Source organism: Haliotis asinina, chromosome 8, assembly GCF_037392515.1.
Source record: "Haliotis asinina isolate JCU_RB_2024 chromosome 8, JCU_Hal_asi_v2, whole genome shotgun sequence".
Taxonomy (NCBI): domain Eukaryota; kingdom Metazoa; phylum Mollusca; class Gastropoda; order Lepetellida; family Haliotidae; genus Haliotis; species Haliotis asinina.
The window spans coordinates 47,344,723-47,365,884 of NC_090287.1; the positions used below are offsets into that span (position 1 = coordinate 47,344,723).

Here is a 21,162-nt window from a genome sequence, read left to right on the forward strand (position 1 = left end):
CCACTGCCTAAATTGTTTGTCCGTTTACTATCGGATACATTCACACTGAACTGGGATCCCTAACTTCATAGTTTAATGTCAGGAACACGCATATATCAAAGTTAAAGGCAACACACAAAAATAAAAATTTTAAAATGATTTATAGCAAAAGGCAGCAATTGACAACTTGATCTTTGCTTGTGCTCTTGTACTCTTTTGAGATATGGTCCTGACAATCACAACACAATGAATAAGTCAAATTCAAACAGGAAACAAATTCATTTTCTTAAAGGTCACATGCAACCAAAAAATCAAACATAATTAAAACACATTTATCACTTATTCATGACATATAATATACATTGCTGCTTTTAAAAAAACAAATAAACAAATTATAAGCGTACAATCGCGATTCAAAAGTGCAATATTTTGTACTTGGGCTTACTTCCCCCGAAACGAAGCCCTCGGGAGACCGAACCCAGTCTTAGCACCTGGATGTGCACTCAAGTGTAACGACGGATTCTGATTGGCTGTTTCATTTGCTGATCTGCTGAGGGTTCATTGTGTGTACAGACAGATGATCTGTTTGATGGGCATTTTAGAAGTATAGCGAGTCACAAGAAAGTAAGATTCTTTATGGATAACAACTTCTTTTTGTGTACTTGATGCGTCGTTTCAGTATGGATTCATATACTGTTGTCAAACAAAATCATACACACTAAAACAAGTCGTTATCCATGAAGAATGTATATAGAGATGTTGGGTTTTGAAAATACATGTTCTCCGAATTTGCGCTCGATCCAATCAAAGATGACATCAGTAGAGATGGTAAACTACTGCATGGCTGGAATCTGTCATTCGTCCAAGTACAAGGCAGGACTTGAAACTGACAAGAGTTTTCACCAGTTTCCGTCAGATCCAGTCATCCGAAAAAAGTGAATGTAGTTTGTTTTCAACCCACAGACATAAAAACATGTCATGTGTATCACACGTGCCTAATTACCTAATGTGGCAGACAAGGGACTAGGGTGCACGAGTCATAAATCAACTTATTTTCTTTATGTCGTATACTTTGATAGGTGTTAAGTTCAAATTACACGTGGTCAATGATTGAAGCTGTGTACTGCATGTTGTCTTTAGCAGACAGGCAGGCAGACATATAGGTGTGAATAAACCAGACACTGAGCTTTCTCTGTGACAGAGACTGCTTACCACAATCAACAAGTTCTTTTTACGTAACGAGTAGATCATTTACTTGTTTGTGTACACAACCAAGATAAGACTACTGCTCACGACCTCAGACGCTGGGCATGCATACTGTTTCAAGCTCCGCGAACCTATTCACTGCGCATGCGTTATGGACGCAGCGCAGCACAGCTGTTGAAACCAGTTTTCCCCCCAGCGCTGGGGGGAATTTAGTGAAACGTTTGAACTCCGATTTCGCGGGCTTTTTTTTCATCGCGTTTTCTTCAACTTTATAGGTTGAATTGGCATTTTTTATGATTTGTTTCGGTAAGTGCATACCGAAAGGTACCAGAATCTGCAAAGTTGTGTTTCACGTTGCATGTGACCTTTAAATATTGTAAACAGCAAAAGACACCACTTTAGCCTTTGGCTAATACATGCAAAGGCTGGGATGGGAAGTCTTTTCAGTTTTCAAGCACTCCAGAAATAAAAATTATAAAAAATTATTGCACTTACATTTACCACCACTTTGGGCTTTAGGATGCTCTGCCACAGTTCACAGAGATCCCCAGGCAAAGTGACCCAGAGTCAGCCACTCCTGACTTCATGACCAATGCCTCCTTTCACAAAGCACTAAGGTGATAGTAAGTCACTGAGGTAACCTTAGTGCAGTGTTAAAGAATGTGAGTTAAGGTTAACCTTAGTAAATGGTTGCTCTGTGAAAGGGGACCCCAGGGTAACAACAAGTATTACCTTTCCAAATCATTTGATATGATGCTACCAGTTGCTACCTTTCAGCCATTTCGCTTTTGATAATGGTACTTACTGACAGAGAGAGAGAGAGAGTACTGAAATTACCTTTGTGAGATTTGAATCCTCTGCTTTGTTTGGGAAACCTTTAATATGCAAGAGAAGTGAGCGTGGTTTGGAGTTAAGCAGCTGGGGGCTAGTGAGAGATACCAGTCCACTATTCCCTGAAAGATCTAAGCAAGCAGATATTTGAATAGGTCCACAAAGAATCTCTGCATTGTGACTTTCAAGAAACATTGGATCCAGCACATTGTTGGAGTGCTCCTGTTGTGTCCCTCCACTGGCAAGGTTACCAAAGTCCACTTTTTCATCCACTTCAACATGCACTGACCGAGATCCATGAGATTGTTTACGAATGTTTCCAATGTTCTGCTTTAGGAGGGTCACTTCAATATTTGGCTGAGTTGTGCACATTGGGTGTACAGTGAACTTGAGGTCTACATGGCCAACACAACAAGGACGAGGAAGTACTATCTCCAGCAGATGTTCATCCCATGTGTTGCTTGTGCTGAAAATATATGGTAAACCAAAACATTTCTCATGCAAACAAGTCTGTTAGCTACATACAATGATACATGGTTGCCTTTCAGTGTTATGTCAAATTGTATAACCAATTTATTCCATAATTTTCAACTACTGGGGATATTTGCCTGGCCTGATCTGGTTCTCAAATTACCCATCTGTATGATGATTATAATTACTAAGATGTGAAAGGACAGTATGTCAAGTTTCAAGTTTAGTCCTTCATCCAGTTTTGGAAGGGACAAGTAAAGTTCAAACAGGACAAATAAAGTTCAATAAACATAGTTCATTATTAAACAGTAAAATGTTAAATTTGAATAGGTACAAGACATTATCTAATTAAATTCACATATTAACCAGACATGCCAGATTAATGCTTTACAGGGTCTTATGGCTTCTAACTGACAAAGTAAGAAACAAAATATTGAACTACTCTCACAACAGGTTAATATCCCTCATGAGATCAGTTTGAGAAGTGATACAAATAAACATAAATGCCTCTATGTCTACAGTCAAACTGAATCAGAATCAGAGCAGTGATAATTGAAATTATCAGTTTCATACTGCATGTCACTTCACAAGAGATGATGAAAATTACAAACGGACAGACAATATATCACAAAATAAGCCTTAAGTAAATCTTTTGAGGGCTCTTTTTTGCGTGTCAGTTTTTGAAATTTGAATTTCTTGAAAATTTGATACACAATTGGACTGTTTGTCAGTTTGCATCTTGGGATGCACTCCCACCAATCTTAGTCAAAGTTTTGCTATGGAAACACAAAAAATACTTTATTCAGAAATCCAAAACTACCAAAAGGCATCAGTACACCACCAGATCTATCTATGTTCCATGTCTGAGGAAGAAATAGTGAAGGGATTTGCAGTTCTGTTCAGGACACGTGGGCGGACGGATGCACAGACAGTGCATTTTAATACTTCCCGCAAAACGTGCTGGGGGGATCACAATCACAACTGGGACAACTGGTATCTGAACAAAGCAAGCATTACTGTGGAATTAGAGTATCTTGCCAACCCTAAGTTGTGTATATACAAATGGAATTTCACCACTGTGAACCACATCATTTATGTGAATAACCTGGTGTAGGTGCTAGCTGTTATGGAAAAAAATCCCCAACTTGTAAGGCATCATGACTAGCATTGGTTGTGTCTGAAAAGGTGTAACGTCCGTGTCTTGAACAAAGGCCTGACATGCCAAACCCAAAAGATTAAAAACGCTGTTTAACAAGATTGGGACCATAAGCAAATTGGGGGGAGGGGAGAGAAAGTGGCGGAGTATTGTTACAATGTCACTAAGGTTCTGCTCTGCAAACAAGAACTTTGAAGTATGTTTCTTGGATGGAGTCTGTTCTGTTCTGCTGCAATGATTACACAATCAGCTGCAAGCATACAACCTGTCAGGAGCTAGCTTCCACGTGCGAGTGTGCTGTGTTGTCTCCCCTTGTTGTTGTAAGTGCTGGGGATGACGTCTCTGCTGCTGTTCTTGCTGTATCTCACTCCAACATGGAGGTACCGTTGCTGTATAGCGGGGGAATAAATTCTCAAACTGTGTAAGACTGTGAAGTCCTGACAGTGTTTCAGCTGCCAGAGGTTTCTTTGCCAATAGCTCCATTCCTACAAAATATAAGAAACAAAAGTCAATTCAGCATGTTCAGCAGATACATTACCAGAAAGAGGTAAGCATCTCACCAGGGTCCTGTTCAAATGTTCAGGATGACTGAGTGAGTTTGGTTTTACATTGCTTTTAGTAACATTCCAGTAACACAACCGAGTGAACACCAGAAAAAGGCTTCACACATTGTACATTTATATGGGGATTCGAATCCGGGTCTTCGGCATGACAAGTCAACGCTTAAACCAACAAGAATCATCAGAAGTTGGCATATCTGAAGGGAGAAATCATCTGATAGTTACTTGGTGTTTCTATAGAGTAAGTTCGAATCATTTCAATGGAAATAATGCAAAATATAAATTCCCTATATCTGTAAAAAAAAAAAAAAGAGTCATCAGAAGATGACATATCCCCCTGGCCCCCACATGTTTGAAAGGACAAATAATCTGAGAGTGTCTCATTGTTTTTTTAGACTAAGTTTGAATTGTTTCCATGGAAGTCAAGAAAATTATAAATGCCATATATCTGTAATCAGCCAAGTTACAATTTCACGATCTGTCTCATTTATCTGCCAAGATCTGTTGAAAGATATGAAAAGGTTTTCGAGTTGTGCTCTGAGATGGAAGCCCATCCCTCCATTTTGCGATTAAGTCCGAAACATTTCCATGGAAACCAAGAAAATAATAGATCACAAAAACCTGTAAAAACCAAAAGGCACAACTTTGGGGTCTGCCATACATATCATATTAAGAAGTTTTTGAGTTTTGCTCCGGAAACTTATCACACCTCTCACTTTGAGACTAAGTACAAAACGCTTCCATAGAAACCGAGAAACTAAGAAATCACAAAAACCTGAAAGTAGCAAAAGGCGCCACTTTAGGCTCCGATTGATATATCTACCAAGTTTAGCAGAAAAATATTGACTGGTTTTTGAGTTCTGCTCCGGAAATGAAGCCCATCCCTCCATTTTGAGATTAAGTCCGAAATGTTTCCATAGAAACGGAGAAAATAATAAATCAGAAAAACAAGTAAATAGCAAAAGGCACCACTTTGGGGTCTGCCACACATATCTACCTAATAACATTGACTGATATTAAGAAGTTTTTGAGTTCTGCTCCGGAAACAAAACACACCTCTCACTTTTGAGATTAAGTACGAAACGTTTCCATGGCAACCGAGAAAACAATAAATCACAAAAACCTGTACATAATAAAAGGCACCACTTCAGCTTCTGACTGATATGTCTACCAAGTTTTGCAGAAAAATATTGAACGGTTTTTGAGTTCTGCTCCGGAAACAAAGCCCACCCCATCATAAGACTAACACCAAAATGTTCCATGGAAAAACAAAAAAAAATATAAACACCAAAAATCTGTAAATAGCAAAAGGCACAACCATAGGCTGAGATTACTATATCTATCAAGTTTGGTCTAAAAATATTGAATGGTTTCTGAGTTATGCTCCGGAAACAAAATGATTACGGATGGACGGACGGACGAGGCTTCGGACTATATCCCCCTGCATTACATGCCGGGGGGATAAAAAGTATCACTTCAAGATCTGTCTCATATATCTACCAAGTTTAGATGAAAGACATTAAGAAGTTTTCGAGTTGTGCTCAGCAAAACGAAGCTCATCCCTCCTCTTTGAGACTAAGGAAAAGGAGACCACCGCTCCCTTTTGAATTTCAAATCATTTCCATGGAAACCAAGAAATATAAAAAATGCCAAAACCTGTATATGGCAAAAGGCACAACTATAGGTTGAGATAATAATATTTATCAATTTTGGTCTAAAAATATTGAACTGTTTCTGAGTTATGCTCCAGAAACAAAATGATTACGGACGGATGAACAGATGGACAGACAGACAGACAAGGCGTCGACTATATCCCCCCGCATTACATGCTGGGGGGGATAAAAATTCTGGAAATAGCCAAAGGAACCACATTAGGTGCTGGTTAATATATGTGCCAATTTTTGTGGAAAAATATTGAACGGTTTTGGAGTTATGCGCCAGAAACAAAATGATCATGGATGGACAGACGGATGGACGGACTAATGAGTCATCAACTATATCCCCTGGCATGGAATAAAAATGATAAATGAAACACTTGCAGAATGAGAAATTCTTCCTCTTTGTCCATGACTTATACAGGAAAGTCCTGAAAACTTTGTTCTGATCACAACGGCAATATTTTATGTAGTGGTTGGACAAAGCGCGTCATGTTTGTTTTTAGTACGTGAAACATTGTGCAACACCAGTTTTCTGTGGTTTTGAGTCGAAAGTAATGAACCATAACACTTGAAATTAGCACTCTTGAATGTTCAGATATCATGCATATTTTTCTGCAATTTTCATGACATTTCACATTGGAATAAATGTAATAGTGTCATATGAATAAATGGTAAAATATGATATGTTTGTGATGAACATTATCAATTTTTTCAGAAAAGTTTTTCAATTTGTCATTGTGCTGATATTTGCCGATAGAAATACATGAATTTAAGATCAGATAATTAGTAGATATCAATAATAAAAATATTAAAATCAGTTTGTGCTATATTCACTATTTTTTTCAGATCCTAATACAGACGCATTCGTCTGTCGATCAAGCAATTCAAGTAAATTCAGGAACATTTACATTTTTTATGTTTGCCTTGTCATTAACCTCTGTACATTTGAACTTAAAAGGAAATTATTTGAAAATAATGTTCGTTTTTCTATGTAGTATTTATGACACAAATACTTTACCATCTGGTGCTAATTTAGTTCCACACTGACAGCTTGAAATCTGCCAACCTCTTAACAACGCCTTATGCTGAAATTAATTCAGCAGCCTAAAGATAAAAACAGTATTTTCTCTGCTGACACTTTAAGTCTTCATCTTACTTTCCAAATGCACCATTAAAAATATAAATGATAAGATGAATCTTTAAGCTCTGAATGCTTGAAAAGAGAGCTTCATATATAATATTGAATAGAACAAGGTTTACAATACATCAACATATTTCTTGAAAAATGGATGAATGGCTCATAGATTTTTTTTGTTCTGTTGTCCCACACCACACAATATCCCAGTTATATGGCAGCAGTCTGTAAAGAATCATGTCTAGACCAGACAATCCAGTCAGCATGAAAACTGATCCACGCATCTGGGATTCCAAAAAGTCTGTGAGTCTGACGACCAAATCCTATCAGTAGCCTCTCATGACAAGCATAGGTTGCTGAAAACCAATTTCCAGATCCTTGCCGGTATCACTTTTTTAATAAGTTTTTAGAAATTTAGATCTTCCATTTCTACAACATATATTGCTCTGAGCTGGGTATCAGTAATAATTTGATCTACTGTGGTTTGATTGTGGGCAATTCAGGGTGATTTCAAACACTGAAATCTTTCTCCTCCAATTTAACATACGTGATATTGGGTTCTCCAATATCCAGGGTGAGGGTGCATTCTTTGTAACAGTGTTTCAGCAATAAAATATCAATCAAAAATTATTTTCATAGGAATATGGATCAGAAGTTGCTGGTACCCTGGACTTTTAAGGAGATATTAAAGACTGACAAAATTGACACAACATAAGTTCATTTGGCTTTCAGTCAGGTGACCGCAAAATTTGGAAGAAGAGAAACCTGATGTGAATGAAATTAAACATGCTTTCTTCATGTTATGACATCTGAAGAAGTACTTGATATCATATTCTAGAGATTTCACTGGTTGGCAGTCTAATTCTGACACACCCTTAATGCCATGAAAGTTTACATTGGACTACTTAATTGCTTCAGAAATAAACTGACTCCTACCACTACTGGGCTTTCCTACGGCGTGGTCAACAACATCTTCAAATTTTGCTTTTTTACATGTTGAAGATTCGGTTTCCGGCAAATATTTGGTTGATATACCCTCCATCTCTACTGCAGAATCCTGCAGATCTGGACTCTGTTCAGATATCTGGTAGAAGTGGAGTTTCCCAGTGTCTGTACACACACACAGACGTTCAATCCCTGAAACATAATCAACAAATAAATAGTCTCTGTTAAACATACAGCATGTCAGACTTGGCAGTGTTCCTTTGCACTGAAGGTATGAGCACATAGTCAAGACATACCAGCCAATTTTGTGGCATACCAATAATGGCTTCAAACAATTTGTGAAGACTGACTCTTTTTCGCTAATTATTATCTCTATTTCACCCTCATCAAGTGGTTTCCACTTCAATATCTGTAAGTTGTGAAAGTAATAAACATCTCTAACTTCATTCCTGATTCATGGTTTCTTTCAACAGTGACGTAAATGTTTCACATCTTCTTCTGGCATGATGAAACTCAATCTCATTAGATTTCAGATTCTGTGAACCTGGACACTTTTAGAAATAGGTTCTTAACAATACATTACCAAGTTTCATCAAATGTTTTATAGAAAACTGTAAGGACTCTTCACATGCTGTTATAAATACCTGCACCAACATAATTTCAGCAAAACCGCAATACAGAACTCCAGGACAGCAAGTTTCAACAAGTCTTATTTACCTGTACAGTAAGCAATGGAAATAAATTTTTCCTCTTCAAGGGGTTTCATTTCTGCAAGCAACTGCATGTCTGCAAGGTTGACAAGCCAGACACTACCACACAATAGAGTGAGTGCCACTTGACCAGGTACACTGCATGGTTTAATAACACTATCCAGTGTCGAGTCCTGTTCACGTGTTCCACAATCTTCCTCCTCCACTTGGTCTGCCACTTCTTGAGGCAACATTAGCAAGCTACAGACAGCATTTTCTTTCCTCTCAATGACATGAACAATAGATGGTGTTTCTTCCAACAGAGTATTGCTACCATCAGTTTTCAGTTTATACACTATGATCCCACCACCAGCATGTTCTGTGTCTCCATTCACACTTCCTCCAGCAACCCCATTTGAAGTGTTGCTATTTGATTCTGCTTTGTTACAGTCCTTCTTAGGAGACACTACAACTACTACATACTGTTTGTCATTTGATGGTGTTATTGATGCAATTTCATACTCTTCTCTCTGGAACTGTTTTGGTAAGTCTAAACACTGGATAACTGTGCCAGCCCTCAAAGGCAACTGTGTTTTGACTTCTTTTTTCTCAAAGTCATCAAACATTTTCACTGTTTGCAATACTGGCATATCAACTCCCAAAGAGCTGCTACTGCTATCATTGTTGTTCTTGCCACTAGTTTCTGGAATGCTATCTTTAAGTTGTGAGGTTTGCATTGGACTTGGAGTAAAACCTACTATCTGAACATCTGGATCTGCCCAAGGATCATTTTCCAAAAACATAGACCAGTCCGGATGCATAGATGATAGTCCCAATGGGGTTATAACACCATTCTCACCCCCAGTTGGAGGTTTTGCTACTGATTCAGAATCAAAGTGTTGTCTTATATGACTTGTATTGATACTAGTTTGCACTGAAACCATCAGGAGGTACGGCAGTAGCTTTGTCTCTGGTAGAATAAAGTCATCTCCCTCCTCTGTGTCAGAAATTATCCGTGGAGGAGAGTCACCACTAACCACTTGGTTTACTTTATTCATCAACTGTACAGTTTCACTTTTTGCATCAGCAATTGATGACTGCAACTGATTGTCTTCTATATGAGTACATCTGGTCTGCCGAAGTGATGCTCCACAAAGTAGACTAGGTTGAGAAGAACTATATCCTTTAGCAATATCGGTTTTATCTGAATTTCCTGAAAGATCTTTCCCACAACTGTCTTTCAGCTTCTTTAACAAGCACAGAGCTGTCACAAACACATCCTCTGATGGTCTGGCCCTCTCAGTGGGGATGGCAGGCTCATCTGTTGGCAAACATAAAACAAAGTTGTTCTCCAATCTAAACAAGATCATGATTGTTATCAATCACTTAAAGGGGCACTGATGCAGAGCGAATAATGTTTCTCGCCAACGGTCTAATTATGAAACCAATGGTCTAATTACGAAACCAAACTGCAAATTGGTCAGCGCCCGCTCCCTCATGACGGACAAAGGGACTGGGCTCCTGTCCATATTAGCAGAATTTCTTTGCCTAAACAGTCAGGATTCCAGATGCTCATCATATGCCATTATTTAAAAACATCCATGGTATTCTTTGTCTGATTGTAACAAAATATCCCAGCATTGTAGTTTTTTCGAAAGCTTGGACGGTAGAGTGACTGATCCAACTTTATTCCATTTCTGTTTTTAACCTTGATATTTAATCATGTTATGTGAAAATATGATGTCTACAGGCACGTAGCAAGCCACTTGTTTCAGTCCGAAAGATTGCAAAGCTTTATATTCAGATAGTTTTGAGTGTTGGTTCAGCTGTGATAGCAAATATGATTAGTAAATTTTGGTAGCTATGGTAGCTACCCTGGTTTATTATTTATGACAAAACACACAGTTAATTTATTTAACTTCGTAAACTAAAAACAATGAATTTTTAGAGAAATCTGAAAATCTTCTTACTTAAAAAAACCCACCTTATTTCACCTATTTACCCAGGTACACAGCAAATGCCTGTATGTATTCCTTATGTAACGAAGTTCCGTTGGTATTCTCAAAACAGTTTCGGCCCATAAGTGTTTTCAGGCTGCATGCAACACAGAGATTACATCTTCCTTGCTGTAACTCGCGTTTGATGGTGTGAACCTACATGTGTTACTTGTCATCATTCTCTTGGTGGTCACTTAATGAATTTATAACAGGTATAATTAGTAGTTACACTACTCAGGTTATTCAACAAAGGTTCCCATTTGGCAGTTCTCCTGCCTGGAGTAAATACTCAACATTATAAATTAAGGTCTGTAATGGCAAATGTATTGTGTGTTATGTAATATGTGCATGTAAGTGATGCAAGAGGGTTTATCAGGTGAGTTACAAAAACAAACATCGATCAAAGGATTAACCAATAACACACTGATTGATTACTTTTATCTTTTACAGCGGATTTGTCAAAAGGCAGTGTGTGTAGATGTCCTAATCTATACCGACTACACCCTGTCGTAAAGTGCCAGTGTAAAAACAACATCCTCCTTTCAAAGAATTAACCACCCTTGCGTTGATTGATTGATTGCTCATTACTGGTTAACTAAATTACTTAGAATGGCGGACATCATACAATTAGTTGTCAGGTGTGCTATCTTGGGTGACCAATGAGAGGTTTATCAGGTTTTCACCAATGTGAAAGAAGTGAAACGACGTGTTACTTTTTCGCAAATTAGACTGTTGTAAGACACACGACACAGAGCAGGATTATTTAACACCTGCAGATGAATGGAATATCATTCTTTTATCTGGATATTGATGGATACAATCCTGAACAAGGTAGTAGCCTGACATTGTTGCTATAAAATTAGTCTGTTTTGCATTCAATATTTGCATTTTGTTTTAATTTATTTGCTGTAGCATTCAGCAACAAAACACACACTAGATATGTGTGTGAAATACGATCCCCATTGGCAATCTATACAATGCATAAATGTTGTTGTCATGTTAGAAATTTACTATAAGTATAAGTACAAAGTGTGTTCTTTTATTAATTTTCAAAATCAAACAAACATGAGAATAAACTAATTAGGGTTATGAGACAAAATACAGAGACATACACTGGCTTCGTTATTTTCCCGTTCTCATAGTTTTTTTACCATTTCTACCACTGGCAGATGATTAACCTTCAGAGGATTTCATCTGTTTCCATAGTACATTTGTAATGAAGTAAAAATGACTTCACATCAAATGACCTGTCTATAATTAAACTCTCAATTGCGCATACGGATTGCGCAGCAGAGATCACGAACCAGTCACGAATTCTGGGACATCATCCAGGTACTCACGTGAGAAAAACAATAACAAAAGTTTAAACCAGTCCATGGAAACTGCTCCACATCAGTGCCAATTTAAATGTACAATACATCCTCATGGCATACTAGAACTCATGTTCAATACATGTATATTAAGTAAGCATTTCAGCAAAAAGTGTGGGATGAAATGTTACAACTGGAAACATGACACACCAACCAAAGATCAAGAGACCCACAGACAATAGCCCATCTTTTCAGTTAAGAGAGTGATCTTTGAATTAGATGGAAGCTCCACTGAATATCAGATCAGAGAGATTTAGTGAAACTTCATCCATACAGACAGGCTTTTGCCACTCCTACTCAACAATAGACAGTATCTTTATACTAGAGTCATTATGATCTAAGTACTTATGTAAAGCTGGTGGAAGCTTCTTCTGTGCCTTCACTGAAAAAAATTACTATTTCACCTTCACCTCAAAGGTTGTTAGGGGAAAATATATAATGTTCTTAAAAGTATGTATTTATTAGTGAAGGCTTGTGTTTAGACATTAGAGTCCAAAACACAGCTATTTTCTACAAACATGGGTTTTAGACAAGTCTATAAGCTCACCCCCATTCTGTTTACATTTTTCATAAATGAACTTGTGCTAGAAAGGTCAACAACAAAGTACTAAACCATTTCGGCTGAACGGGGGACCAAATTGTGCAGAATCGCAAGCCTGGCTCTGAGAAGTCTGAACATATGTTTGAAGCATTATACAATAGGGGGTTGATGCCCTACATTCCAAAGTCAAATTTTCAAGATTAGTCTCATGGTGACGAAAACCATTATTGACTACAGCCTGTTCGTCTCCCCTTGTCGCCATCTTTGATGATATTTAAACCATTTCAGGATGCTATGGTTGCCATTTTTGGATGCTATGACTGCTGTTTTGTGCCCTCAGAGACCGCTCTAATGTGCTGTTGTCGCCGATACGCAAGTTTTGTTTCCACTTCAAACAATTAGTTTTCTGGTAAAGGGGGTTTGTTTCGGTTTTAGAGGATATTGTGGCAGTTTCTGGTGATTTTGGTTCTGTTTTTGTGTACATAAGTTCAGGTTTGATAATTTGTTCACTGTTTGTATGGTAGGCCTGATTATGTGCTGCTGAAATTTGAGGTTTGAAATATTATAATTCAACTGAAAAAGTCCATTTGTTTACCACTACATAGTTGTTGTTAAAAACTGGATTAAGTTAATTAGAATGAAAAATGTTCATTACCTTCATTAAAGTTATAGAAAGTAATGGACAAAAGTGGTAAATGTAGTTGGGTGTCTGACTTAAGAAAGTTATTATTTACATGTGTTTTTTCTTATGTGTGCCAAGATGTTGGCAATCTTTTGTTATTCTTAAATATTTTCTCTCAATGCCTGAAAGACATCTCTCTTGAAAACTGGCACACAAGTATTACAAATTCCAAGTTTCTAGCATACTAGAATAACCTGAATTCCCTTTTAGAGCCTGAAATGTACATTCTCCATTTGAATGACATATCTTTAATCACAGCATTCTGCAAATTTTGAATCTCTTTACACAACCTTAGAGTTAACAATTAACATACATCTAAAGATAATGATTTGAGTAATTCATCTTGTAAATTACGTAACATCCGGGAATTAGAAGATGAATTTCATGTGATGTTTGTCTGTGAGAAACATTCTGCCATTTGTAAAAAATATATTGTATCCCACTTAAATGTTCATAGCATTCTAAACACAAAAAATGTCAAAACTATAAAAAATGTAGCCATATTTTTAAGAAATGTATTTAATTTATGTAGAACGTGACTGTCACATGATTTTAATCATGATGTATCTAATCAATTTTATTGTACTCGAGGCCATGTGGCCCTCATACTGAATAAATTCTGTTCTGTTCTGGTATTATTACTAAAGCAGCCTGGCATTACAAATATGAAATCTTAAAAATAATTTCTTCAGGGATCTTTTACCACAGCTCTATGGACAAATGATCATCCAATACATACCTGCAATTTCATCATGTAAGGGGATTTCTTGTATTTCATCTTCAGATGATGCCCCAAAACATTCAGAATTGTGCTGTGTCTTCTGTTCTCCATCATCTTGCCTTGCCCTTGAACACCATCCATCACATTATTACAAGGAAGGAGCAAAGTCAAGGCAAACCCTACTTTCATGAAACAAGCAGACAACACAGGGTAATTACTAGAGTTGTGACGATACAGGTTTATACCGATATGATACGTATCACGATACTTGTGTTGCAATGTGATACGATACAGTAAGTATCATGATACACTGTTTGGAATAAAAGGGAATTTGTTCACACATTTGATAACCTGATATGAATTTTTACATTTCAGAGACTCTGGAATCTCTAAATCTTGACTATAGAATCAGCAACAAAGCATCACAATCATCTTTTAATGAACAAATGAAAACAAATGTACAATACAGTCTTGCCTTCACTTGCTTTCATCAACATGATAAAAAATAACAATGATGAGCAACACATCGGTGAATCACACACATTTCTGTTACAAATATGAAATTGCAATCAACTTTGAACATTCAAACAAGTGAACACAGTGAACAACCTCCTGAACTCTAAACTAAAGACTCTCCCGAGTCCTGAGTATTTCTAACCCTATTGAAACTTGGAACATATGTGAGGAACAAATTCTGTAAGAAAACACTAAGTAGATGACGGGTGGGAAGTCAATGTAACGTCAATGCTGCTGACATCCTTGTTTCAGTTAATATCTGATATTGGCACAATAAAGATTTTTAAAAACAACAGAAAAAGTTGAAACAATATTATAAACAAACAGCACCTGTTAAGACTAGTATCATGTAGCATGGAATCAAATTACATGTACATGAAATGTTCAAATAGTTTAGGCATACATGACAAAATGAATTTAAATAACTAAAGTGAACATTGACAGGTTATCATACTGTCTTCAAGCGTTTGTAAGTAGTCCAGTGCTTATAAGTAGTGTTAGACTATTGAACAGTATTCCTCTGTGATGACAGTCATTGTGAGGCACTAGTGAGGAGGTTTGCTGTAACAGATCAGCACAATAGAATAAAGTTTTCAACAACTGAACAACTTTTACATTAAACAATAAACATTAAGCACAATGCAGAGCTGTGTTGACACTGCAGTGTAGATGAATATGACAGTACATCACTGATTCATTAATTTCAGGATATTTAATAGATATGTTTTTTTGAATAGATATTCAGAAGTATCTGTTAAGATTCTTCTTAAGAAAAATTATCTTGTCAAGATGTTGCCAACTCAGGTTGGGCCTTTGTGCAGTGACAATACCACCAGCAGTTGAAAATACCTTCTCAGAAAGCACAGGCATTGCCGGGATACATTGCAATGATTTGCAAAATTCTGACAACATTGGGTAGACCTGCTGGTGACATTTCCACCACACAAAAGGATTTAAATCCTCATTCAAAGGAATCTCTTTCCTATAGTTCTCAACTTCCTCCTGTGCACAAACCAGTAGGGATTTGCTGGCCCACTCACAGACTCCATTCCTGGACCAGGTTAAACATTAGCAAGATACACATCACCAAACAGAGCAGAGAGAGAGGTTGAAGCATTGAGCTGTACAGCACTACCATTTTCTTTATGACACACAAAGCAGCAGAAACATCCAGTTCAGGTGTATCTCAATTCCAGCAATGGTCAGTGGTACTGTTAGTGCAGGGAGGGCTGTATCTTGCTTGGGCTCATTCTTCACTTCAACCAGAAATTACATTTGATAAAATTTAGAATTGAAATTTGAGATTAAGAACTTTTTTTTAGTGAAGTTGCTAACTTTTGAAATTTGATGGTGTGGCAGAAATCATCTATATCCGAGATTTAGTTTGTCTACAGTATGTGGACACACCAGGTGACGTCTGTCACAATATTCTGCAACACATGTAGCAAGTACAGCAAAACACTGTTACCATCTGGTCTTCTTTCAAGAATGGAACCTTGAACCTAGGATGCATCGCAGAAGACTGATGAAGTACAGGCTGCTGCATTGGGGTATCGCTTGTTTAAACCTATCTCAATTGCATGCTTTAAATCTTTGACAAGAGGTGAATCATCATCCTTGGGTGTCATCTGGGTTTTGATGAGATACAGCACTGGAGCAACAATGATGATATACAGCATGGGAGCAACAACGGAAATAGTATGTTCTTTTTCATCACACAATACCTTTCTAGCCCTCTTCAGAGGTCCTAAAAGTTCACAAAGTAGTTCCAAATTTATGAGATCACTTTCAGTGATTGTACTGATCTCACTCTCTTTCCTCTGGATATCTATGAAAACTAATGTGGCATATATTGCTGACTGAAGCTGCAGATAACTCAGTAGCATATTGAAAATGTTGTTCCATCTGGTGGGCACATCAATTTTCAGCTTTGTCTTACAACTCAAAGACAATCCTGGTTTGTTGACAGTAGGTCCAAACTACAGTGCTTCGATTGAAGAAACCAGCAAGAAGACACAGTCATCACTATCCCCCGTATTACCTCCAATTTCAGTCGAAGGCACACTTGTTGCCAAAAATATTTTATTCAGAATTCCAAAAACTATCAAAAGGCACCAGTACACCACTAGTCCTTGTCAGCAATGCCCCTCTTCCACAGCATCCTTAAGCACTTTCCCCAATATTCACTCCAGAATATGATTTTCCTCTATGATCCTGGTCTGTAGAATGTGAGACAAGCTTGTAATGGTAATGTATCCTTGTGTGGCACGGCTGGTCCAACCGTCAGCATGAGTGCTACCCTTTCACTTGTTTTCAGATCAGACAAAACTGATGATTTGGTTTATACAGTCTGGGAATGATAGTCTGAGACACGTTTTTTTCTGTTTAGCAGTTTGTTCCGAGGATATAAAACATGAACAAAATGAATAAAACCCTCATTTTCCACAACAGAAAATAGTTGCATACTTTTGATATGTAATATGTCAATGCTCTGGTTATCCCATTTGAACGTTCACTTCCAGGTGAATACAGGCGGGAATGTTAAAACATCTGTGGTATTTTTCCACTTGCAATGACTTTCTGTTTGCTGTAAGTCACGATGTCAGTGGATCGTATTCCACGGGATGGTGCCTTTTCAAGCGTGTCAACATGTTTGTTGTTTTTCTCGATAAGCTGCTTTCACATCACACAAGGTACATGACATGCCACTTTAGATTTATCTCTCGATAGTAAAAAGTGCTTCCACACCATGCTTTTATACCCACATCAGCCTTCGAAAAGACGGCGTCATCAGCGGCCATATCTCTGAGCACTTGAAAGAAGTGACAAAATCTCAAGAGATTCATTGTTGCCTAACAGCCTAAACCACAGCACTCCCCTGTTGTTTTCATTGGTTGCAAAATTCGCGATGATGGATGAATAAAACCAACTGAAATATAAGTGACCTTTTAGCAAGTATGTATCGTCGGTGAATCGATACACATGGATTGTATCAATATACTGTATCGCCTGATTTTAATATCACCATTATTCAAGTATCCATATATCATCACAACTCTAGTAATTACCTATCAATCAGCAGAACGGAGAATCAAATCTAACAAGACTCATCAGAAGATGACATATCATGGAAAACGATCAAATACGAAATCACAAAAACCTGTAAATAGCAAAAGGCACCACTTTAGGTTCTGACTGATATATCTACCAAGTTTCGTAGAAAAATATGTAACACTTTTTTGGTTCTGCTCCGGAAATGAATCCGTACCAAAAATCTGTAAATAGTAAAAAGCAAAACCATAGTTTCAGCTTACTGTATCTATCAATTTTGGTCTAAAAATATCGAGCGGTTTTTGAGTTATGCTCCAGAAACAAAATGATAACAGATGAGGCATCGACTATATTCCCCCACATTACATGCCGAGGGTATAATAATAGCTACAGAAATAAGTATTTAGGTGTACAGCTGTCTAAGGACAAAAACAAATCTGTGACACCATTAGCATATACATGATAGCAAATTGTCAATTTCTATAGTGATTCTATAGAGTTGAGTTGACAGTATGATCCAGCTTACTCTCGTGATCTTGAGACACCAGTGTTTCTGTATGTTTCTCCAACTTTATCAGTTTGAAATCCTGTTTTCAAAGCCACCTGTGTTTCTGAAGGATCTAGGTTGAACTGACAATATTTCTGAAGAAAAGAGGAATATATTTCATTTAGACAAATTTGACACATACCAATGGCATATTTGTTTACAAAATCTCAGATTACAGAGTGACTGAAGTTTGTGATGACATACTCATATAATACAACAGACTTCAGTGAGAACACACTATGCAGTGATCCAATTCATATAAGGAGATATAATAACAAGACCATCTTACCTAGTTCTGTGCAGACATTTTATTTTCCAGTGCAGTGGTTATGTGTATAGTCCGTTTAGTTCAAAAGTGAACCCATGAATTGCAATCCAGCTTGAATACTAATAAATATAACATTCTCAATGAAACGCTGATCATGATTAAAACATCATACCAACTCTGTGAGATTTTTGCAGGATTTTTTTCCTCAAAATCGACAAGCTGTTTAACAATCTATCAATAAAATATTGACACAGTTCACTACTTGTTACGAGGGATGGGTGCAGAGAAAGGGACAGTCAGATGTGTGAGAAAATATGTATACGTCACAGCAGAGGTTAATAAATAAATACCTTTCTTGGTCGATCGTGATCAGACAGAACACGGCTAATGTCAATGCCCATCAGTTAAACTAGCACAGAAATAGTGTAATCTCGCAAGCTTTATTGGCTAGAGAGTTATATAGGGCAGAGAACTGACTGACAAGATGACAAGGTGCGAGTGGACCTTGGGGATCAGCAGTATTGGTGGGAAGGCCCACAGTACCTTGTCTATCCAAGCAAACTGGAATGCATCAGAGGCTAATGCCCTCAGATCAGGGATCCAACACCAGTATCTGAATCCTCTGATTCATCACTCTAGCGGTAAACAGATACACAGAACAACCTGGGATGCCAACAGCAAATTGGTGCAATTAGCTCCTAAGATAGAAAAATTAGGAATTTTCCCAACAAATTAAGGATCCCTACAAATACTGAAGCACTCTAGGGGCAACTTTTCAATGTCATTACACACAGTGATTCTTATACAGCTGAAACCATTTTGCAGTACTCTGCAGCAGTGTTTGTGAATGGTAAGTGAATATTATAAACAGTGGATTTATCAGGCAGCCTACTCATCTTCTGGACTGCTCTCTATGTGCTAACAATTTGAAGACTTTTGTAAATAAAGAGTTGTATTTATATAATTATCATTATTTATAGTCAAAGATGATCCAAGCCCACAAAAAAGTAAAAAGAGTATCTATATCTTTGATATATTTTGAAAAAAAAAAAGAATGAACTTGGCTTTGTCGGAATGACGAAATACTCATGCATTTATCGGGATGGTTCTGATAAATTCAGGAGGGTTGTCATGGTTTGACTACCCGAACAACTGATAGACAATCCCTTATATTCTTCTACTGAGCCTGTATACTTCGAGATTGAATGTTTCTCAAACACTGTCCAACCCCGGGACATAAACAGGCATCACCCATATGCTGTACTGGTCGCAGGAATTGCCAGGCCTCCTGAAGCAGAGACAAGGATACCATGCCCCCTTGCTTCAAGATATAGGTCATCCCTGTCTGATTGGCTATCTCGAAACACTGAACCTGCTTCATGAAGTGTTTAAACACCAACTTGACTGCTCTCAATTTTAGCACATTGATGTGCAGGTTGATCCTGTTCTGAGACCCAAATCCTGCGAATGACAGGTTGCTCAGAACACCTCCTCCCCAATTAGGTTTGTAAAAAAGACTAGCTGGTAGAGTTAAAACCTGACAAACATCAGCATTGTGAATCTCGCCACAAAGGAAAATATGATCCTGTGTGGGTATCATGTCAGATACCTTAAGATTCACAATTCACCCAAATCAGACTAGAATTTTCCAGCATCTCATGCATCGAGTCTCGGCTCAGTGGTCGAGTTTGTTAATCCAGCACCAGTCATCTAGGTAAGGATGAGAAAACCTTTCTTGTGACCTCATCATAATGGCCCCAACACAAGCTTGGTGAACACCTTTGGAGCAGTAAATAGGCATAATGGGGATCCAAACTTTTTACTAGGAGAACAGAAGTAAGAGTGCCAGTTTCAAAAGAGTGTCCAACACTGATCGTGTGGCTTCCCGACAACTGGTGGGCTTGAGTCTTGAGGGGCCAGTTGTCTTTCTACGGGTGACAGCCCCAGGCCTGCAATCTGGCTGAGCTGAAATCAACCTCAGTTTTGTGAGCACCCTTGGCACTGTAGAGAGCACACAAAGCTAACAGCACTTTCAGATGAAGGAGAACCAGTGGTACATTTTGAAATCGGGATGCATTAGACCATAGTGAGTGAGTGAGTTTAGTTTTACGCCGCTTTTTAGCAATATTCCAGCAATATCACGGCGGGGGACACCAGAAAATGGGCTTCACACATTGTACCCATATGGGGAATCGAACCCGGGTCTTCGGCGTGACGAGCGAACGCTTTAACCATTAGGCTACCCCACCGCCCCCATTAGACCATAGGGGAAGGTATCCTTGAGGTCGAATGACAGTACTTCTATTAACTTGTTCAGCCCTCTGGGAAAGGGTGTGAACCCTCCAACCTTTATGGTCACAAGGAAGTAAGTGGAGTTGAACCCATTTTCCTGCACTTTAGGAACCATCTTGATGGCTCCCTTGTCCACCAGATACTGGAGCTCCTCAGAAAGTACTGTTGCCTTCTGTGATTCAGGCACTAGCAATGAGGTTTTGACAGGACCCAGAGATTCAACAGCTAACTACCATTCCCAGAAGAGGGAGAGCCAGCTGCAGACACGAATTTGCAGCAGAAGGCAGTGAACCCCTGCAGCCAGCTTCACAAACTTCATTTTCCTCAAAAAAGCTTCTAACAGCTACAGGGTATGTAGTCATTTGGCTAGCACAGCTATGAATGCTGTCCTTTATCAGATAAGAATGGACCTCCGTCAGCTGCTGCACCAGCGTCACTGATGAAGACTCTTCGGTGCTCTTTCCCTTGCCCACCAGCTCCCTCTGCTAAGCAAAGAGATACACCAAGTGGACTATTCAGCACTGAGCTGTTCTGTGGGAATGCCAGC

At 38.2% G+C, this 21,162-nt stretch overlaps 1 protein-coding gene across 3 annotated transcripts in view; it reads right to left on the reverse strand.

Annotated features, from left to right (window-relative positions):
• The window catches only part of LOC137293797 (baculoviral IAP repeat-containing protein 6-like), a 166,692-nt gene that overhangs the window by 118,661 nt on the left and 26,869 nt on the right, over window positions 1-21,162 (reverse strand). For all 3 annotated transcript variants that reach the window (XM_067824541.1, XM_067824540.1, XM_067824539.1), the window contains exons 9-14: window positions 18,035-18,150; window positions 13,960-14,066; window positions 8,659-9,951; window positions 7,933-8,133; window positions 3,909-4,128; window positions 2,023-2,482 (exon numbers count right to left, since the gene is read on the reverse strand). In XM_067824541.1, coding sequence (XP_067680642.1) covers window positions 2,023-2,482; window positions 3,909-4,128; window positions 7,933-8,133; window positions 8,659-9,951; window positions 13,960-14,066; window positions 18,035-18,150 — 2,397 coding nt within the window. The remainder of the gene's footprint in view (window positions 1-2,022; window positions 2,483-3,908; window positions 4,129-7,932; window positions 8,134-8,658; window positions 9,952-13,959; window positions 14,067-18,034; window positions 18,151-21,162) is intronic.